The sequence below is a fragment of the Ursus americanus genome, chromosome 8, assembly GCF_024610735.1.
Source record: "Ursus americanus isolate L20-20 chromosome 8, mUrsAme1.1.p, whole genome shotgun sequence".
Classification (NCBI taxonomy): domain Eukaryota; kingdom Metazoa; phylum Chordata; class Mammalia; order Carnivora; family Ursidae; genus Ursus; species Ursus americanus.
Genome location: NC_142134.1, coordinates 36,299,490 through 36,322,314, shown reverse-complemented (window position 1 = coordinate 36,322,314; position 22,825 = coordinate 36,299,490). Strand labels below are relative to the sequence as shown.

The following is a 22,825-nucleotide window of genomic DNA, read 5'->3' as shown; positions in this document are numbered from 1 at the left end:
CAGGAGAGGAGTATGATGAGAGGGAGGTGTGTGTGTCTGCTTCTAAATTATCTTTCCCCTTATTAATCTGGAGAGGAAAAGAGACATTTAGCATGTGAAGGCTCTCCTCAAATATACTTGAAGATAAGTACCTTCTGGAACAGCTTCATGTATTTTGCACAACCCGTTTGTATAGAATTTAGACAAGTGTTTGGAGAATGCCAAGATATAGATATTACCTTTCTTCACATGAGGAAGAACTTACTGCTTCAGATAGAATTAGGTGCCCCAAGGACAGACTGGGCTTCTGATCACTGCCTCTGCACATGAAACTTTAGTTTCAGAGGTTTTTAGCAGGCATGCTCTAAGGGTTATTAGCTAGCCTGTGAGTTGCATGATTCTTTCCAGACCTCAGATTCTGTGCTTCTAATGGAATACCAGACTTAAAACTGTGATGTTTATCTCTAAGACATATTTTTATAATAGCTTCAGGAAGACAAATTAGATTTATATTTATAACTCAAATAAATATTTCTCCCAAAGTCATACAGTTTAAGTGTAACATATACAATATTTTAAAAACAAAAGTCCAGATTTGGGGTCTCTTCTGATAGCCCTTGTCCATGTGGGAGGGGTAATAGCCACTCTGCTGCTGCTGCTGCTGCTGCTGCTGCTACAGGATTGGACCCTGGATTCCTTTTAGAGATGGTGAAGTTAAAGGAGACTCCGATCTATAGACGAATAAGATACTCCAATTTCATAGAACAAGTCAGAGTCTAATTTCCTTCAACTTAACAAAGTCTACTAAACTTTCTGATATTTTGTATTCCTCAGTCTTGCTCCATGAAATCATTTTATTCTGTAATCCAAACCTATTCCTTTTAGGTCCCTAGATTTTGCTTTCTAGTGAGTTTGTTCTTATTTCTTGTGTAAGCATAGATTCTTTCCTTTAATACAGAAAGTAGTATACTTTACATCTGATGATGATTCCACCTTGTATGCATTTTAAATCACTTGTCATTTTTTACTTACTCTAGAAATTGACATTTCCCGAAATAATCTCTACTTTAGTAGAGGTCACTATTCCCAAGTCTTTTCCCCTATCCTGCCCTTTTCTTCCTTCCCAGGAATTGCATTCTGTATGAGCTCATCATTTGGCTATGGCTTACCTCTTTGATCTCATTCCAGACCATTCTTCTCCCAGCCCACTACATATACATTCATTGGCCATTGTGCTATTTCTTGAGTAGACCAAGGTAGTTCCAACCTGAGGAACTGCAGCAGCCTGGAATGCTCTTTACTTCTGATTTTCTCTTTCTTTCTTTCTTTCTTTCTTTCTTTCTTTCTTTCTTTCTTTCTTTCTTTCTTTCTTTCTTTCTTTTTTTCTTTCTTTCTTTCTTTCTTTCTTTCTTTCTTTCTTTCTTTCTTTCTTTCTTTCTTTCTTTCTTTCTTTCTTTCTTCCTTCCTTCCTTCCTTCCTTCCTTCCTTCCTTCCTTCCTTCCTCCCTCCCTCCCTCCCTCCCTCCCTCCCTCCTTCCCTCCCTCCCTCTTTCTCTCTTTCTCTCTCTCTCTCTTTCTTTCTTTCTTTCTTTCTTTCTTTCTTTCTTTCTTTCTTTCTTTCTTTCTTTCTTTCTTTCTTTCTTTCTTTCTAGCAACTGCCAATCTCATTGAGATCTCAGTTTAAATTTTTACTCCCACAGATAAGTCTTCCATAAAACCTAAACAGTATCCTTTAGATAGTACCCTATTTAAACTTTCTGTAGATTACTTATATTTATAGAACATTTTAAAAAATTGCTTGTCCGTTAGTGTATTCTGTCTTCTACACCAGAATGGATGATTCATTCAAGTAGGCATGTGGTCTGTTTTGCTCACCAAAATCTCCAGCACCAAGAAAAATACCGAGCACATAATGTGAACTCAATGAATATTTGTTGAATGAACAAATACGTGCATGCTCCATCACTCCAATGTCCTTAGACGGTAACTTGGCTGAGGGTGAAATCTTTCAACTCTATTGTAACGGAAGCTTAATAGGAAAATACAGCTTTATCATCTTTTGCTAATTTCCTGCCATAATGTAGTTATGAAGTTAGGGGAAACATACCTGTATATATTCATGTAAAAAATAATTAAAAATTAGTCACATTTTGGGCAATGAGGAGAGGGATATTTTAGAAGTCAGAAGTTCAGGGGCGCCTGGGTGGCGCAGTCGTTAAGCGTCTGCCTTCGGCTCAGGGCGTGATCCCCGCGATCTGGGATCGAGCCCCACATCAGGCTCCTCCGCTGGGAGCCTGCTTCTTCCTCTCCCACTCCCCCTGCTGTGTTCCCTCTCTCGCTGGCTGTCTCTTTCTGTCAAATAAATAAATAAAATTAAAAAAAAAAAAGAAGTTCAGATAAAACATCATTGGAGTTAAACATTAAAGGAGATAATTATTTAGAGATTTTGATTTTCACAACTTTTTTAGTCTTAAAACTTGTTTCCTTCTTTGACACCTTTTTCATTTACACGATCTTCAAAATTGCATTGATACTTTTTGCCCAGATATTTTAATATTCGCCCATTATAATGAGTATAAATAAAAATGATGTATCAGAGCAATGCTAAACTTAGTTATGTTGCAGACTGGCAGTTATATTCTAAACTTTTTTCTTTATTGAAGCTGTATTGTTTGACAAATTTCTTAATATTTTTGTTTTCTGTAAGTGTTAGTTTCTTGTGGTTTGGGAGAGAACATGTATTTCATTCTTAATTTGCAAATTTTATATGTCAAGAAATTATAGCACCACTGTATAAACTTACAGTGTTAAAAAGATGATCTTAAAATTCTCTTGCCTTAATGAATTTCCTAGTTTTTCTCCTGACTTCTAAGTGGTAGTCAGATAGCATTTTAATGTTTTTAGATATGCATGTTATGGTATGTTAAAAATAATTGTGTAAAGCAAATCTTTTTCCTTGTAAAGTCTTTTCCTTTCTGCGTGTAGGAACATTTTCATTATTCCCGTTTATCACACTAGTTATAATTAGTCGTAGAAAAATGTGTATCTTGGGTATCGATTCACCAGAAAAACAAACAAACCTGTACTTAAATAGCTCTGTTTTTCATAGCATATAATGTATGACTGTTTTGTGAATTATTTAAAAAATCATATGTGTGCAGTTTTATTTTTTCATTATTGTCTTGGTCTTCCATATTTATTCATTTATGTAATATGTACCATTTGTCAGTAAAATCACTGTGTATTTAAATGACAAAAATGTATGAGTATCCTTTTCACCTTAATGTTCATCACAGATCTTAATACAGTACCTTTCAAAAAATGTTAAGTGACCGGAAACATATAAATATAAAACAATCCATGTAAGTGTAACAACATAACAAAACAAAACTAATAAAATAAATAAATATGCAAACAAACAAACAAACACCTCTCTGAAACATTCGGCACCCTTTACCTTATCAAGCTTTTTGTGTGTACTTAGTTCAGTAACATTTTTATTTATACTTACAGATATTGATGGCTATAATTTTACAGCAGAATGCTTGTGAATCTGTAAAATATAACATTTATATTTTTTTCAAGTAGTTTTCTCTTTTTTCAATCATTACGTCTAATTTTCCAATTATTGCTAGGGATTAGGTCGAGGTGTTTGACCTACTTAAGATACTGTTTAGCTTTAGCTAAGATAGAAATACACAGTCCATACCACACTAGGGACCGGGGAATGTATTCTCCTCCGCTCCAGGGTTATCTGAATGGGGCCTGGGGTGGCTGGAGTCCAGGGACTATGGCCTGCAGCAGAGAGCAGCCTTGGGAATAGCCTCTAGCTGGGCTCCTCTGCAGCCAGCCTGAGCTGAGCGGAGTCTGATGGTGCGCCCTGCGGTCCCCGCAGGTGGCAAGCACAGTGAGCGACATCCAGCCCTTGCTGCTCCCCTGCGACATGCTGAGCGCAGCCCAGGAGGCGCTCTACCACCCAGACATCTCCTTCAGCAACCAGCAGCAGAGCGTGCCACTACTCATCGTGGACAAGGGCCCCGTGGAGCTACCAGAGGAGGTCGTGGTCCAGGTGCCCAAGGAGCCCAGAGTGCAGCCCAAGGTGCGGCCAGCGGTGGGGTGAGGGGGTTGGGGGTTGCTGGGCAGGGACTCCTGGACGGCTTAGCCCCAGGCAGTGCCCCAAATGTGTCTTCTCATTTATTTACTGTCAGCATCCACTCATTGTGGCTGATGTTTGCGTTTAGTGGTCTCCTAGCCAGTCGTTTCAACACTGCATGCTTGTTCTACGCTAGAGCCTTCTCATTATGTCAGAAGGCTTGACTTTAAATTTCTGAATGGGTTTGAAATACCTCTGCATTATCACAGGAAACTTAAAGTTACTTTTAGTGACCATTTCAACTATTGTAAAATGTGGTGGTTGTAAAAGACAAGTTTTAACATTTCTGATCATCTGCGTGTTAGGATTTTGAGGAGAGTATGATGAAAACATCTTGGTTGGGAATTGTATATATTCATTTAAAGCATAAAATCCGATAGAAAAGTGGCAGTTATAGAAGCAACCTAATTTTCTTATGGAAATGTTGAAAGTACTTTATAATACTGTCTTTGCAGCTGGCAAATGCAGCGAATGACATCCATCTCTTGAAGCAGTAGTGAGAAATATAATATTTGCACAAAATTCAATACTATTCTTTATCCCATTACTTTATCTAATTCTTAGGCAATGTAATTTTTCTTACTAAACTCCATACAGGTACTCCTATCCCTCTTATTTCCTCCAGGGAATACGATGTAATAAATATGATATGTAATACATATCTTCATATATGCAATATATATTTTATATATGTAATATATATTCATATATGTTCATGTTTATTCATTGATAATTTTTTAACAAATGATAAATTTATATGAATGCAATATGCATATATTTTAATTATATTATATATTAATAGTTTCCTTTGTATGCTATATGAAAAGGGCTGGGAAGCATTTGGTTGGGGAACCATAATTATCAAGTCTTTTCCTAAAACTCTGTCACCTTTCCTACCCCATAATTTCTTCAAGGGGATATTTATACAAGAAATACTGGCAAAGGAATATAAATACCACTGAGCTTATCTTCTTAACCCCATAACTGTATTCTCTAGTAAAATAAGTTGGAATATTTGGTTTTCAGTTCAGGGACCAAGAGAAATGTATCATAAATCCATCTGAGATGGATTTTTCAATTCTGACACGTGAGAGTTAAACCTACCTCTTCAGTTACTGCAGCCACATAGAAAGAGTGAGGGTGACTTGGCACTCATGGTGGCTCTGTCCACTCAGTCACCTCGTTCAATCAACGGCCTAGAATCTTTCCATTCAGATTAGCGTTTCTCCCTTGTGTTGATGATTAGTCATGGGGGAGCGCATATGCTTCCACAGAAGCGTGTAAGATTGACTCTAGTGTGTTCAGTAAATTCAAGGAAAGTGTAGAGTAAACATTCTTTAGGAACTTTTTTTTTTCTGCTTTCTGTTTTGTATTACTATTTCAAACCTGAAATTGTCTTAATTGGATACAGTCATATTTTTCACAGAATGTGCTTCAACAGTCACAAAGTTTTCCTCATGATGTTGGCTTTTGACTTATGTTGTAAAATAATAACATAAAATTAATATTATTTAATTTACTCCAGTGCATGAACATTCATCATAGTCTCTCTTTCTCCTGAAGAAGAAATCCAAAAATGAAGTTTAATTTTCGAGTAAATGTTATAAATATTCAAACCAGCAACTAACATTAACATATACACGCATATACATTACCTGCTGGCAATTCAGTTTTGAGGGAAAAAATTCAGAATATCAGTCGGTTAGAAAAGTTTTTCCTATAGAACTTTTACTAAGAAGTTGACTGAATTTAAATGTTCCCCAACATTTATAGCTTAATAAGATTTTTCTGTGTTACTTCCTTTTACTTTTTGCCATGTATGTGGCAGGTTTCAGTGTAGTAATGGGTTTTAAATCATGCTTTTCTCTCAACTTACGAATAGGAAAATTTCATTATATTTTTGCTTTAGACAGAAAAGAAAGCATAGGTATAAGGCAACCTTATTTGATCTCGTAAGTGGGGACTGAGGTAAACGTCATGTGATTTTAAAAGGAGCCTACAGAATCATGTTAATCTGTTACAATGAGACAGTATGTTTTGAAAGTTGCTTTTGTGCAAAAGTAATTTTATCAGTAAGCTAAAGAGTACCTGAAGGTCATCTTCTAGTGCTCCCTAAAGAAAAAATCAGTAAGTATTATAGGAGCATCATCTTTCCTGATATAGAAGATAATACGTATAGCTAGAATGCTTGGACACATATCCAAAATGAAAGTGAAAGAATACCACATTACTTTGAGCTCTTCAAGTTGAAAAGACAGGAAAGAATGCAAACAAGAAAACTTCTGGTGAACTCTGGCTCCCTCCCCTTCTCCCTACCTCTACCTTTCTCAATGAAAACAAGTTTGTTACAGAAGCAAGATACTCTAAGATACAGAAAACTCAGAAATCAATATAAATAATAAATACTGATATTAATGTAATTTTTTATTGAAAAATCAAATTGATACTCATTTTTAAAATGTTAACCTCTGTATTTGTCCTATAGATAGCAAAACAAGCAAGTAGAAACCCAACAAAAGCAACCCTAAAAACATTTTTAAAAAATCCTTTTATTGGTTTGAAATTAAACTTTGTCCTTTTTAAAATTTTATGTTCATTTGACTCAGGAAAGCTAATAACGGTTCTTAAGAGTTAATGAGTGTTTGGATTCATAGGAATTAGGACTTCACAGTAGAGCAGCAAAGCATAAAGAGTTTAAAAACATTGTTCTCAGAAGACATGTTTCTCTTTAGCATATTAAGGCAGAAGGAAGTCTGAGGGCAGATTGCCCAGTTAATGACTAGATATCAAGACTTTTCCTTGAAGCCAAAGGAATGTAAATGTGTTTTTTTATCAGGATTTTCCTTGCTTTAATTGTGATTTTCCTGCAGATGCATAAGAAGTTCGAGATGATCTATGAATAACCCTCCTGCAAGCCATACATGTAGTGTGCAGGGTTCACAGGAGTGTTCTCTCAGAATACAGCAAAAGCATTTCAGTCTTGACAAGTCATAAAAACTCTACCCTGTGCTCATTTTAAAGCCTACCTTTGCAAGAGCCTAAATGTTTTTACAAGGGACTTGTGTATTCTATCAGTCCTTTTGGAGAATCACATCAAACTCTACCATCACTTTTTTTTCCCCCTCATTTTCCCCACTCTTGGGTTTTTATGTTTATAAATGGGAATGCTTTTATGATAATTATAAGCAAGTAGAAAACTCCATTTGATTGTTTTGTTACTTTAAACAAATTCAGCCTTTAAAGTTAATCTGAATTATAAAATACTGGATGTTCCATTATTCATTATTGCCCTAATTTATTTTTTCAATGACATTGAATTGAGTATAAATGCCTGCTGGGTACTGGCTTAAGTGCTAGGAAGACACAAACAGGAAACTCGAACTTTGATCTCTCAGTGAGTATTGGGACACAAGAAGAAAGTACAGTGTGGCAAATGCTTGCTAGAGGATACCTCTCCCCTGTAACCAAAAAGGCCAAGAATCTTGTTTGTAAAATGGTAATAAACACAAGATTTGGTCTGCCGATGTTTGAGAGGGAGTTCTAAATGTAGGAGCAGAAATTATATGGAGAAGTGGTTAAAGATCTGATCAGGATGGCATGATACAGTGGTATGCAGAGTTGAGAATTTTGCTGATGGCAGTGAGGGAACAATTAAATAAATCTTACAGGCGTGAAGCAAAGACTGACCTGCTGTCTGCATTTGAACAATGAACTAGAGACTTCAAGTCTGGAGATGGGAAGGTTATTCTATTGACTCAAGTAAGAAATGATGGTAGCCCTGACTCAAGGAGTGAGTGGCATTAGTGATAATAAGGATCAATTGACAGGAGTTAGAGATTCACGGAATATGTGACTAGGCCAGAAGAAAACTCAGAGGACAATCAGGTTTCTGGCTTAAGAGATAGCATGATGAATGATTGGACCACTTGCTGAGATAAGAAGGACAAGATGAAACAGAGAATGTCAGTAAGGAATGATGGTGTTATTATCCAAACATGTACAAGTAACTTCTTCAACACATTCCTTTGAATAGAAACCTAACTTTTTGGCCCCCAGTTTAAGAACTCATAGCTTAAATACAGTACACAAATCTGGGGGAAAAAAGATAATTAAAAATGCTATTTGTTGATCATGAGTTATTCTCATCAAAAAGAAAAAAAATGTTATTACCATTCTTTGTGAGGTGTTCTGTTTTGGTTTAGGTACGATAAGATACTCTGTAACAAAAGAGCATCTGCTAGGATTTTTATTCAATCCTTCCTTCTACTTCCCAGTAATACCTAGTAGGGCTAGAGTGGAAGCAAGATGAGATCTGATTCTGAGCTTTCCTGTGTTGCCATGAAACAGATGACAGAATACTTATACATGTGTATTTGCAATACGTACTTCTCAGTACTATGGCCGGGAAACAGGTTGAACAGTTAGGACAGTTGATCCTCTGGCTAGATATATTTGACATTCATTCAGTTCTTAGTACAGTGTTCCATGTCAAAATTTGGAAGAATACAGGAGACTAATCTGCTCATATTTGTACTCATTAACAGCATGACATGACACACAGTTTAATAAAATAATAACAAAATATAATCTTCATGTGTCTTTTGAGAGTACCTCAAAAATGAATCTTGATTTATACTCTTGCCTAATTAAAACTGATTATTAGAATAGCATATCCTTTAATGACATTGTAAAGTGATGCTATTTCTTAAAGAGATGCCTGATATTCTCAGTGGTTAAGAACCTAGAAAATCAAAGCTGCACTAAGAAAAATAAGCATCTTTAAAGTCATAAATCTAAGATCACAGTTGAAGAGCTCACCTAATGGTACATGTAACGGTATTATAACAAACTGATAGTGGCAGGGAAAGGGTGGCAAAAACTCATTTGTTAGGTTACTTGTTTAACAAAATGATTTGGGGATGGAGTCAATTCTTTTATATACCATGAACTCACCAACATGATAGGGCAAATCAGTGGCCACTAGAATAAATGAGGAACAGGGAGTGGTAAATGTGAGATGCTTTAAAACCTGTGGTCCAGAACACATACACCTAGTAAATACGATTAGTAGGCAACACATTTTCTCTTATCTCAGACTACATTTCCACATATGTCTTATTCTTCAGCCTCGTGGAGGTTCTGTCAGCTTACCAGACAAACCATGCCCCTTTCTCTGTCTTTGCAAATGATATTATCTTTGCTGGTTGGAATGTCCTATGCCACCGGAGTCCTCTTCAGCTTAGCTAAAAATTCGATGTAGGGCTGAATTGTATTGATTTTCCTTTGTATTCACCCATCCCAAGCCCTATTCTTGACAGAACAATTCCTGTCCTTCTCTTGATTCTCAACTAGAATGTCCTGAAAGTTAAACATGGGCATGCGGTAAACAGTTTCTCTTTTACGTTTGCCTTTGCTATAACTGATGATCATTGGAAAATCTGAGACCATGTTACTCTTACCATGTTTTTGTTAATGTTACTTATATTGACTTTGATAAGTTATCCTTCTGGCTTGTTCTCATATTCTTACTCCCCTACTCCCAAATTTTTGGAAAAGCTTATTCTAATTTTGTTTTTGCATTGCAGTCTGACATAAGTAGGTAAAATCTAGGAATTCGTAGGGAGATACGGGGATGAAGGAACTTGTCACAGAAGAATAGAGATTAATATTGCTATAGCAATGGAAAACCCTCTGTTCTACAAGCTCAACCTTCTGGATGTAATTGTTACTGCAAGAGAACAGTATAGTGTGGCCTTCAAAGTGCTGTGGTAGCTTCTTGTTTTGTATTACTGTAGTATTATTGCAGATAAAAGACCCTGTTCACTTTTATTTGTATTTCAGTGAGGTTTGCTACTAGAGACAAAATGTCAGGTCTTAATTATCATGCAAAACACGTATTTCACATTATTTGCTCATCACTCTTTAGAATTCTTATATATTTGTAAGTCCATATTATACTTTTATGTGAGAAGAAGGGTAATAGGCCTCTACGGAAATAGGTAAGGCACAGAAGTTAAAAAAAAAAAAATAAATGAAATAAACCTCACTGCCCTAAACATGATTTCAAAGCATTTCTTTAGGAGCGTGTTTCTTTCCCAAATGGTATAAATACCAGAATGATGAATCCAATTGAAAATAAATGTGTTAGTGAGTTTAGCCTTCAAGAATTTACAGGAAAATATGATAAATTCTTTTGTTTCTTTTGGCATAAACTGTAAATTATTTTCCCTTTCCATCTGAGAAGTATGTGAGTAGCTTCTCAAAATGCTTATGGAAATTATATTTTCACCATTAGATTTTTTTTATTACAAAGAATATGAAAAATGGGAAATAAAAGCTAAACTTTGATATTTAGGCAAAAAAAAAAAAAGTTTTGTTCCTTTGATTTAATTAGGAATGTATCACAAGTTGTTTCATTAACTCATTAATTGAGTATCTGCCACGTGCTAATAATTGTATATATGTCCCAAGGGAGCAAATTTGACACTACCAATGACAGATACTTCTAAGAATAAATTAGTCAATTACAAGTAAATCCCTTCCTTTCTCTTCCTTTTCCTTTCAACTCAAACAGTGTATGTAGTTAAAGAGATCTGCAGTGTATCCTACATACAGAGGAAACTTCCATTGTATTTATGAAGCCTTAACCCTAAATGAAGATGAAAGGGAAGGACAGGACAGGTGCTGTGCGTAAAACTTCATACTTTCATAGATCGGCTTATGTCTGTGTTTTTAGATTCTGCATTCTTCATATAGTCTCAAGTCCAGAAATACAGAAACTTGGCCAGGCACTCTATTCTTTCTCTCTTTTATATGTATGGTTAATTAAGTTGATGACTTTTCCCTCACTACTTTTGCTTCCCGAGAAACAATTTCCTTTTCTTGGTTATTACACATATTTTTAATTTTTCACCATTTTGCTTTTAATGATACAGAGAATAGTAGTATGGAATTACTGTTACTAACTGTGCTTTAGGGTCAGAAAGATTTGGGTTCATTCCCAGCTTTACTTTTTATAAACAGTCTTAACCAAGTTCAAGGACTTATGTTTAAAAAAAACTTTATCGCTTCTGTATAGTGTGATAACAAAAGTTACATATATTGTTGTAATGATTAAGTATCATATATAAATACATTAAATATGATTAAGCATATAGTCCTTGAGACCAATAAGCGATACCTACCACTAATAACCCCCCCTTTTTAATTGGCTCTTTATTTTGTAATGATTATACCAGAGATATGTAATGGAAGATCCATGAAGAATTTTCAGTGAATTTATTTAGTACTTGTTAATATTTCTGTTTAGGTTGAGGAAGAGACAAAGTAATGTTCTAAAATACTGGCCTTATATTTTGGGCACATTATGGGTTGACAGCTTGAGTATATAAATATAAATATTTAGAAGAGAAAACAACTCAAGTTAATTTAATTCACACACTTTGTGCCTGTAATTTACATAGAACCCTGTGTAAGGCAGTTCCTTTCCTCCAGGATTTGTAGTCTGTTGCCGGAGACAGGGAGAATAAGCATACCAGTATGCATTTGACTATGATTTGGTGAAATGTGGTGTCACGCAAGTGCTGTAGTACTTTTAAGAAGGAGGAGATGGCATCCCTGGTGTGGCATGGGTATAGAAGAAAAGGGAGGATGGGTAAAGCATTCTTAGATAATGTGGTGTTTTAACTAACTCCTGAAAATCCTTCTGATCCTTTGAAAGCATAGGTGGGAGGTGCTGGAGGATGGGAGGGTGAATTATGTGAACAAAATTTTATTTTCATCCAATAGTGAAGAGTGTAGTTTAACCAGCAATACAATCATGAGGAAAGAAGTAGTGGGGCAGGAAGTTTGAAGGGTAGGTTGTAACCATTTTGTAGGGGGTCTTAAATGTCCGGGTGAGACTTTGTACATAATTTCGTCGGCAGTTGGGATTCTTTAGAAGCTCTTGATCAGAGTTGCAGTGTAGAAACTGTCAGGATTATATGGGAAACTTTAGGGTAGAAAGGGACTTGAAAGTAGAAGATCAGTTAGGTTGTTGCTGTAGGGCAGAAGGTAATGAGTGTCTGAGCTGGAGAGATAGCAATGGGGGTGGAAAGAAGAGGAACAGTGTGAGAGGTGCACAGAGACTGAATCCACAGTGCGTGGTTACTGGTTAATTGGATGTAGGAAGTGAGGATGAGGGAATCAGAGATGCCTTGGTGACTGGGTTGGTACCATTCACAGAATTAGGATGTTAAGAGGAAGCTTTGGTTTTCAGGGAAAAAATGGTGAGCTTGGTCTTCGAAATACTGGATTAGAGGTGTAAAGGTCAGGCAAACTCTGGAATATGAATCTAAATATCAAGGGAAAAGTTATTGCTAGTAATAAAGTTAGGAGTTTTCAACATAAAGGTGATAATTAAGGCCATGGGGGTTTATGAGATTACCCAAAGCAGAGAAGATAATAGGCAACGAGAGATCCTGGGGATACACCTACATTTAGGGAAGGGAAAATTATAAGCTATTGAAGGTGATCAAATCATAGGTTGACACAATTGGTAAATTAAAGGAAAGTTCCCAACTTTTTTCATGCTTTGCCCCTCTGGCAGCCTCTGCTAATGCGAATCCATGGAAAGTTCATATATACATAATGATGACAGTGCATGAGCTAAATGGATGAGAAAATGAAAGTGTTTTTGAGTCTCAATGATAAATTATTGATGTCGTGATCTTTCTTAAATGTCCTATGTATAAATATAGCAAATAATAGGGGATTTGGTTTATGAGCATATACAGTGGAATTAAGGAAGTATGACTAAGTTTAGTGATTTTCTCCTATTTGGGGATTGCATTTCCCTGTTCCTTTTTGATCATTAGTTAATTATAATACATCAGGCTAAAGTAATGCTGGAGTGAACACATATTAAAAGTATGTAGTACAAATTTAAAAATTTTATTTTTGGATGTTGTAATACTGCTGGAGATTAAGATAAAAACACTGAAATATTTTTGGATCAGACTTGTAAATTAATAATTAAACTAAATATTATATATTGTAATGAGTTTTAATTGAATTAATTTAAATATATTTATAAGTAGTCTATAGCCAAAAAAAGAAGATGAAGACTTGTTTAAATACTTAAATCATTTTAGAATTTAGGAATTATACTATGGCAAAAATATTTGTCATTAATGACATGTTTATCAAAGCTAGGCTTAAAATATGAAAAAAATTAACATTATTTCCAATGCATTTTCTTAGATGCAAAAATATTTATATCCACCTTCATTTCTATGTTAAAAAGTAAATATATTAAAACTTTTACTTTTTTAAAATCTTAGGAATTCAAAAAGATTGACTTTTCAATTTTCTTTGAAACTGTTGATCTTGTGAATGTAATTCAACCCCACAGTTTCACGTCTGGAAAAAATAAATGTACCATTTTGTTCATATGATAATTATAAATTTGGTTTTGCCCATATTAAATAATGTAATTACTTATAGCAGGTGAAAAATAATTTGATTATTTTTAATGGGAAGAGAGTCTAACAGAATTATTTGAATAGCATATAAAGATATATATTTTGCTGGTTTATTTCTTACCTGTATTTTATTTCTCCTGTTTACAAATCTACTTACCATCTTAAAATAAACGTCTACTACAACATAGTATTGTGGAAGAGCTACTTGTGTGATATCTATTTTTGCATCTCTCCCATTTTTAGTTGACATATATGAATACACAAGTGCATATCAATAGGCTTGCAGATAATAATTAACGTGTGAAATTTAAACAAAGTAGAAATGGTTAGGTAATGCATGGATAGAACTCTACTTTAGATTATATATATACTCTGTTAAAATCTTTATTTGTGTTGTGTTGTAGTTCAGAGAATGTAAAATGTTTATGAGATGTTACCATAAATCTAAAGAAAATTATTATTACTCGAAAGTGTCAAGGCTTGTTTTGGCTTTTGTTTTTCATGCCATATAAGGTGTTTGCTTGTTTTCCTCATACAAGACTGTGATATAGACTTTGAATTATGCAGCCACGTGACAAGGAACACCATAGGTATTTTGGTAAGAGCTTTAGTAATCTTATTTTCTGGGCCCTTCCTAATTCAACAGCTTCATCTTACAGTTACTCCTTATACCCATGCCACGTCTATCTCTGTTGCTTTTGGTTTTTTCACTGCCATGCTTTTCTCTCCCTTTTTTGCCTTTCTAACTCTCAGTCATATTTTAGTTCTTGGCATTTGGGGTAAGAGGCAGTGTAATTTAGTGATAAAGAGGATAGCTTCTTGGGCCAGAATGTCTGGTGTTCAATCTGGACTCCATTACTTGCTAGATGCCTGACCTCTCCAAGCTGCTCTCATCTTTCAAATAGGAAAAATAACTAATAATTCATAGAGTTGTTGTATTAAATGAGTTAATCTGTATCAGTTACTTAAAAAATGTTATAGCATCAGTAAGTAATGTGTCAGTGAGGCTACTTTTCTCTTCTCTTTTTTGATCTGTTCTATATTGTCTGGTGTCACTTCCTCTGGGAGCCTTCATTGGTCCCTGGAGGCTAAGGTATGACAACACTATCATACCTTGTCTGTTGACTCATCTGTTTTCTTCCTTGGGCTCTGTTTATTAACAAACACTGTGTCTCTCATCTTTATATTCTAAGCACCCAAAATTGAGCATGCTCTCTGAAATGTACTCATGTTTGTTGAATGAGTAATAAATTAAAGAGATTTTGGAGATATGTTCTGTTTTGTGGAAATTTATATCAAAGAATAATAACCTCTGTGTAAACTACCAGGGAAGTTATAACTAAGGTCATGAAACTGAAAGGCTCACAGACCAAGATGACAAGATTCTGGAATCATGTGATTTATTTATTCTGTAGTGGGAAGCCAAGGAGGAGCTGTAGGGTAGATGTACACAATTAGCATAGGGTTCCATGGGATGAATTGAAGGATCATGTATTAATTCTGTTTTATACAGTGTTGCAGTATCCTAATTTACTTTCTGCTTCATCAGCGAATTCTCCTGATTGTGTGGTTACAAAGATAAGCAAGGAAGCTCAGTAGTTGGAGGTGCCTGAAGGTAGTACTGGCTTACTTTGTTGGAGAGATGCAGGTACTTGTATACCTGATCACAGGTGTAACTCACTGTTAAATATATTGTGCTGCTATGGCTTATATCTATTCCCAAGCAGAGACTCCATGAGGTCAGAGAGAGGCCATAATGGATGTCCTCAGGGCAGAAGATTTAGGGATAAATAAGTATTAATCTAGAGGTGATGTGATCTGGGATTTATGAAGGCCTAGAGTCTTCACTTCCTATTCTAAGTAACACTCTTATTTGTTCCATTCTTGGTATTGATGTTTAATAGACCTGTGTTCCATTAATTCTATGTCTGTGAGTTACTAACTTACTATCTATTCTTAATACATTTTATGATTCTGCCTATGCCTCCCAAATTACCTGCCTATACATTATGTATATGTAACACATAAGTTTTATCTATCCCGTTTGTGTCTTGTCTCTATAGCAGATTGACTATTCTCAATTAAAACGGGAAATACACGTTGCATGTGTTACAGTTAGGCGGACCATATGTCCTGGTTTTCCCAGAGAGACCTGTTATTCTGCAGAGATCCTTAATAGTGTCCTCTTTCATTCTCAAAAGTGTCCTGATTTGGGTGATAATGTATATAGTCACCTTAGTATTAATCTACCATCTGCTACTTGCAGAACTATGTAAATTAAAGTAATTTATATAATATCCCATCCATAAAATTAGTGGGTTGGCTACTATTTGTAAAGCCCTTGCCAAATCTAAAATTCTTTGACATTATGGGGAAAAAAAATGAAGCTTTTTACTTCTTGAGTCTATTCATAGGACTACAACCCTGAAGACAAGTGCATTTTTCCATTTAAAAATGGATCTAAATGCAAGTTGAATATAAATGCATGCATTAACTACTTTGAAATGTGCAAAATTACACTTTTAATTTATACTTGGGGCAAAATATTTGAGACATTGTGACCGTAGACTTTAAAGTTGAAAAACTAAAAGCACTCTCATTATTTCTTTAAAAATGGAGTATATTAAATAAAAGGCTTTGAAATCATTATATGTGGTTTTAAAAATATTTTATGGCTGTGAGTTCAACCTATGCTTAAATTCCTTATCTGTACATTGAATTAAATAGTTGGCAAGGAATACTGGTTTCTGAGGAAGGTAATGATTTTAGTTTTCAATATGATAAATTTCTAGGGGTTCATGAGCCCGTTCTCTAGGAATTTTGAGAATAATGTGAATTAAAGTAGATTAGATCTTTAGCAACAGATTGGGATATCACCTACAGAGAGAAAAATCACATGAATGTATGAATTGTCCCAGAAGGGTTAGTGTAAATGTGGAAGGGAAGTGAAGAGAATTTGGATAGCATTTCTGACTGTTTTTGCTGATTAGTTGTTCTCTGAGTCTTTCAAGATTAACTGTGAAAATCTTATTCTAGTAACTGGGTTTGCCCTACCCTCAAAAAAGAAATAATCTCAGATTATATGGATTTGTGATTTGTTTCATTTTAATGAAGCAATGCTTATTTCAGTTTTTGTCATGGCTAGAAAATTCCGTGGCTTGGCATTGAGTTTGATGAACACAGACTGTGGAGAGAGAGATTTTTGCCTTCGGGAATTTTGCATGTAGGATGTTATTCTAGTTTGAAGGGAATGGGGATCTCCCCATTCATTATTCAAGTCCCCCTGAACCCCTGCTTAGGTGTTCTGACACTACTGACAAGAATGGTACCACCAGCCCTTTGTGGTAATGCAAAAATATCAGGAGATTTGATAGATAAGATTAAATGACTTGGGTTTGGAGGAAACTTCTTCATTTTTGTAGGTGTATGGAGAAGCAAGAATGTTAGAAATGTATTGATCTGTGCATTCTTGCCAGTTTCTAGGAATTAGTATCTAAGTGTAGATAGCAACGCTTGACACTAAAATGTATTAGGAAACTTATCACACTATCATATTATAGTTATGTATATATACACCTTTTCCTCCTTGATTATAAAAGTCTTGAGATATGGTACTGTGTTTTATTTGCCATGTATTTGCTAGGGTTCTTAATATTATCTGTGGCTCATGATATTTACTTGATAAATATTCCTTTAATGATACATTAATGAAAATTTGAATAGTAAAATACTTGTGATCTGTAGACTACCAACTATGAACGCAAGGGGTAGCTGACAAAATATTGTGATGCTTGCAGGACGTATCACTGATGACCCTATAAAGCAAAAAAAAAGAAAAAAGAATAGAGAATGAGGATATGTGTTTGCACACATGTTCTTTCACAAATGTGAATCTCAGTAAAATCTTATTAGTTGATTTGCTCCCATCTCTACCCTTCAGGAGCCAAGCTTTTCTCCTAGTCTCACTTAGGTCTTGCTAACAGGCTGCAGATCCCAATTTCGGTTGTTTGCTTCTGGGCTTGCAGGAAGCTGCTCAGTAATTCCCTTAGGGTTGCTGGGGGTTGGGGGGGGGTGAGGAGGAAAGGTGAGTGCGTTGCATCATTCTGTGACAGCCTCAGGAGTTCATTCAAGAACCTTAGTGGCTTGCTGTGGTGAGAACAGTGAACAGCCCTCCAGTTGGAAAGACATTATAATTAAAGCATTTCATTTCCTTCATTCAGCAAGCATTTACTGTGAACCTACTGTGTATAACTAAATGACTCTGTTTAGAAGAATAGGAGAAATATGAAGATTTAACCCCTACTTGGGAAGAAATTATAAACCAATAGACCAAATGAAGCAAGAAGGAGAGCAAACCTGATTTAAATCATCCTTGGGGGATATGGGATGCTTTCTGGAATAGAATTCTCATATGTGATATATTTTCCAATTTTTTTAATGGTATACCTTATATTTCCTCATGTCTGCATTACTTTGTTCTTAGTGATTTTTAAGAAAAGCAGACAGTTCTTTTTATCCTCCAGTATAATTTTTGCTAGTCTATGGAAATATTATTTCCACCTCCCATACCCCAACTTAAAGAAACATAACATAGCGTCCATGTTTCAAAGGAAGGTGTTGTGTTTTCTGCCATATGCATATAAAGTAAGGAACGGATCATTGTGGCTCTCTGAGTAAATTACTTATTTGATTTCATTCAGTCTGTTTTATAATACTGAGTAGCTAACAAGCTAAAACAAAATATTTGGCAGAGTTGATGATCTCTTCCCTTAGGAGAGATCTTAGAATCAGAAGGCGTGCCTCAATTTATATGAAGGTCACCAGTTTACACTGAGCGTGTGAGGAAGGCAGGCAGTCAGATCTGCACAGCTGCATCTAGACAGGAAAAGTCTTGCATTTATAGCTTGAGCAGCTCTTTGCTTTATCTTCCAAGTTAGAATAAGAGCTTATATGACTTGGAGTGGGAAAAAAAAAAAAGTTTATCAGCAAGATCATTAATAACTTGGGACTCAGCTTTTCAAGTTACAATTAGATGCTCAACAGCTGTGACCTTCAAGAGCCTCTCATTACTGTTGGTCCTGATTGTTCACTCCCACTCTAGAGCTCTTCTCAGAAATAGTTTCTCTGACATCATTGACCCCAGGGGTCAGAGTGAGAAATGAGCTCAAGCATTCATTTGTAAGTCTTGTTTCTGCGGGATACTGTATGTGTGTGGATGTGTGTGTGTAAGGAATTCAGCCGGTGGGTGATGCTTCACTGTAATCCAGCTGTTTGGTCACATCCCAATTAGGATGATGTCTGTTCGATGAAGGGGCGCTCCTGGGAGTAGCAAGAAGATTTAGTGGCCTCCAAAACAGAGTAAAACTGATGGTAACACAGGCTCTGTTTTATTTAGATGTTTTAAAAAAAAGGTCTCAATGCACATGCTTGCCAAACTCTGTCATGCACTGTGTAGCATCTCAACGGATCAGCAGGGATTTTAAACGTGCTCTGTGCTCGCCATACACTGCAACCCAAAGAGAAAGTGGGGATTAGAGAAACTGTAGTGAAGTATGAAATGAAAGCTCAGCTGGAAAAGGAGGACTGGATTATGTTCAGCTCCTTTGCCTCAGTTCCTTTGGATATTAAGAACATGGGGCTCTTAGGAGAAAAGAGATTTGCTTTCTGTAGGTGTAGTGCATAATCTCTGTATTCTGAAAGGAGTCTTAATTAGGGAGAAGCCATCTGTCGTAAAACAAAGAATAAGCAAACCTCCAGGAAGGTTGATAGAATTTGTTATTGATAAGGACTTTTCTAGCCAATTAAGACCCAGAGTTAAATTTAGTAGTCTTTGGGGAGTCTTGTCAGTAAAATGCATATATGATGACGCTTTTGAACATGCAGCCATAGTAGTTCCAACCTAAAATCTCAAACATAAGCAGTTACGGTGACGTGGCAAATGGGATCTCTAGATAAGACAAGGTCCTGGTTCTGACTCGTTTTGTTCCAAACCACGTGATACAAGACAGCACCAGTGTCCTGTGTGTTTCTGAGTTTTCATCTGTGAAATGGTGGGATGAGGTTAGGCTTGGATGGTATGTCAAATTCTTGGGAAACTACAATTACTGGGATTATAATCTCTCTAAGAGCTCTTGTATCCTTTATCTTCATTTTATCTGTCTTCACTTGTTTCTTTTACTAGCTTCAGTGACTAAAAGAACCACTGAATAATATCTAAATAGATTTTGGAGGGCTCTCCCTTTGTCTCCAGCATTAGCATCTCTGCCACAACGCTATTTTTTCTTTGTTCCCCATGTATAAAGTCACATGGTTAGGTTATCTACTTTCTATATTTTGGAATGTCCATATTAATGAATTTTCTAATATCATGATTTCTAAAGCACTGCTCTTCATTCAAATGTCTGATAAGGTTACTGAAATAATAATTTATTAATGATGAATTTGAAACTATTGTTGATACTTTTAGCAAAGAAGGAAACAAAGATACAGATGAAGAGCAACAACAGCGATAGTAGTAGCTTACTTATTAAAAATATACTACATACCGGGTATTTTTTTTTTAAAGCATGTATGTATATTAACTTATTTAATCTTTATAACCAACCTATAATGTAGGCACCATTACAATGAAATTGAGGCAGAAAAAATTAAATGACTTGTCCAAAGTCATGGCAGAATTGGGATTTGAACTCAGGCAATGTGCCACAAAGTCTGAAATCTTTATTTCTATACCACATTTTAAAACACCAATACTGAGTGAAATAAAACAGACTTCCTTCAAGGAATCTAAGATTTCTGTATGTTTTAGACATTAGAATTATTAAACACTTTCCTAAAACTGGATTAAATATAGCAGATTCTCGAGGGAAAAGATTGGAGAATACAGCACAGTTGTCGAGTTGAATTCATTGTGCCTGAAGATTAATTAGAACTTAACAGGTTGATATTTTAAAGGAGAGAGAAATGAAATGAAAAAGAGATGAAAATCTGTGCATACTGGAAATCTACCATTGCTTACTCCAACCAATTAGTGACAGTAAGGGGCATCCTTGGATGTAGAAAAGAAGATACAATATACAACATTAATTTCACAAGACTTTTATCAAAGGTTAAATTTGTAAGAAATATTTCCAAAAAGAAAACAAACAAAAATTGCCACACACTTTAGTCATAATGTAATTAGGATCAGATGGACTGAGCTGGGGAGATAATGACCCAGAGGCTTGATAAGCAGAAACTAGAAGGACTTTATTATTGGAGGCAGAGTAAGAGGGGCATTCTGAAGTTCATAGGAACTGCTGGCATCCTGGCGAACCATAGGAAACCAAAGGTCCAGGGCAAGATGGGCAGAAGGAGTTCATGGCCTCAGAAGCACAAAAAGGACTGCAGTAGCTTGATTGCTCAGTCTTGACTGTCTTTATTTGTTTCACCCCTGGCAAGAGTTCATCCTGAGAGAACCTGGCCAGCAGGTGAGAATAACTGAAAACAGCTGGCTGTTAGTGAGGGCAGGGGTAGAGCAGATGCTATTTTCTGGTAGATGCTATTTTTTTTTTTCCCCTGACAGCTGGGCAAGTCACATGTAGTTTACTCTCTTAGCCAGACTTTGTAATGGTTCCTTCTATAATCCCATGCCCACCAGGCTGCCATTTTTATATCCTTTAAGGCTGATGTGTCTCAGGACACATAGATATAGAGAAAGGACTGGAAATGAAGTATTGATAGTCTTCAATTCTTAAAGTTGATTTGCTCCCATCTCATAGCTAAACTCCAAAGTCATCATGATAGGAAAACTGTCATTGGAAGGCCAGAAGGTATGAAATGTGAGTGCTGTTCAGCTGCATGATATCTGGAGAGCAGTTCTGTACGTTTCTGGAGAGAGCTCTCTGCTAAAAGAACTAGGTGATTTTCCAAAGTTCCCTTGCGGCTACAAGTATGGCCTTCCTTTCTCTCTTATTAAAGCAGACAATCTGTAAAGAAAGAACCAACCGGGCACATGGATATGTTGAGCCTCATGTATATACACCAGTACTTCAGTAGCATAGCTCGTTAGGTTTCTGAAACCATGTTAAATGTTTTAGTCTGTCCATACCTGTGACCGTATTTGTTGAGATGGTCGTATGGGGTTGTAGCAGATTCATCCAAACTTTGACAAACTCTGATAACTAGAAGCAGTCCAAGAGAGTTCACCTTTTTTTCTGATAATTTTTGATATGAGTAGATTATATAGATTTTTATATAAATGAAGATGACTACATGAAAATAATGTCATTTGAATCTGAATATTCTCATAAATGTTTAAGCTAGAAGGAACATTTGAGATATCTACTATCCCCTTACCTACAAATGAGGAAATCGTAGCCCAGAAGTTTCATTTAAGTTTTCTGTGGTTAATGGACTGACCCAGTTATGAATCCTAGTTGCATTTCCAATCAAGTTTTACAGTTTGGTTATTGTGAACACACACACATTTTGAAGTACAATATTTACAGTTTCTTTTTAGTTCAAACAAAAACAATTTTGAAGAATCTTAGTATGTCTAAAAATTTACATTATTTCTGGAAAGTGAAAAAAATCATGTTCATCATGGAATATTGGAAAAACAGGAAAAAATTTAAACAAATATATCAAACTACTAAAGACAACCGCTATAAGATTTCTACGTATTTTCTATCCTTTTATCTATGCATCTATTTCTTTTAATGCAATTGTGATTATACTATAATGTTTATCTTTCTTTTTTTTTCAACTAAAATTTCAAAAACATACTCTTTGAAAGTGCTTACAATAGTTGCATTTCATGATACTCCATTAAGGGATAGAATAATTTACTTTCATGTGCTTCTTATTTTGTGGCATTTCATTTTTACTAGAAGGATATTTTTTATAATAAAAACCACATATTATAGAAGTGACATTGTGTTTTCTCATCATTTCCTCATCTCACGTTCTCTCCTCAATCCACTTTAATCCTGCATTCTTTGCTACCACTACACTAAGACTGCTTTCATTAAGTTCACCAAATGTTTTCATTTTGCCAGATCCAATAATGGTTTCCTCTATTCTTATTTTAATTGGCTTCTCAGCATCACATGACACAGCTGACAAATCCCCATCCTTTCCTCCCCTTTTCCCTATTTCTTCTATTTTAACACCTCAAGCACACAGAATTCAGTTTATTTCATCCTTCATTGGGCGTCATAATTACTATCATCACTCTTCCTAACTTGCTTAAT

General features: G+C 35.6%; 1 protein-coding gene across 5 annotated transcripts in view; it reads left to right on the top strand.

Moving 5' to 3' along the window:
* ADGRL3 (adhesion G protein-coupled receptor L3) overlaps window positions 1–22,825 on the top strand; it is a 501,774-nt gene that overhangs the window by 14,818 nt on the left and 464,131 nt on the right. For 4 of the 5 annotated variants that reach the window (XM_087864114.1, XM_045815875.2, XM_087864112.1 and 1 more), the window contains exon 2: window positions 3,874–4,077. The exons of the other annotated variant lie outside the window; for it this stretch is intronic. In XM_087864114.1, coding sequence (XP_087720240.1) covers window positions 3,874–4,077 — 204 coding nt within the window. The remainder of the gene's footprint in view (window positions 1–3,873; window positions 4,078–22,825) is intronic. 5 annotated transcript variants of the gene reach the window in all.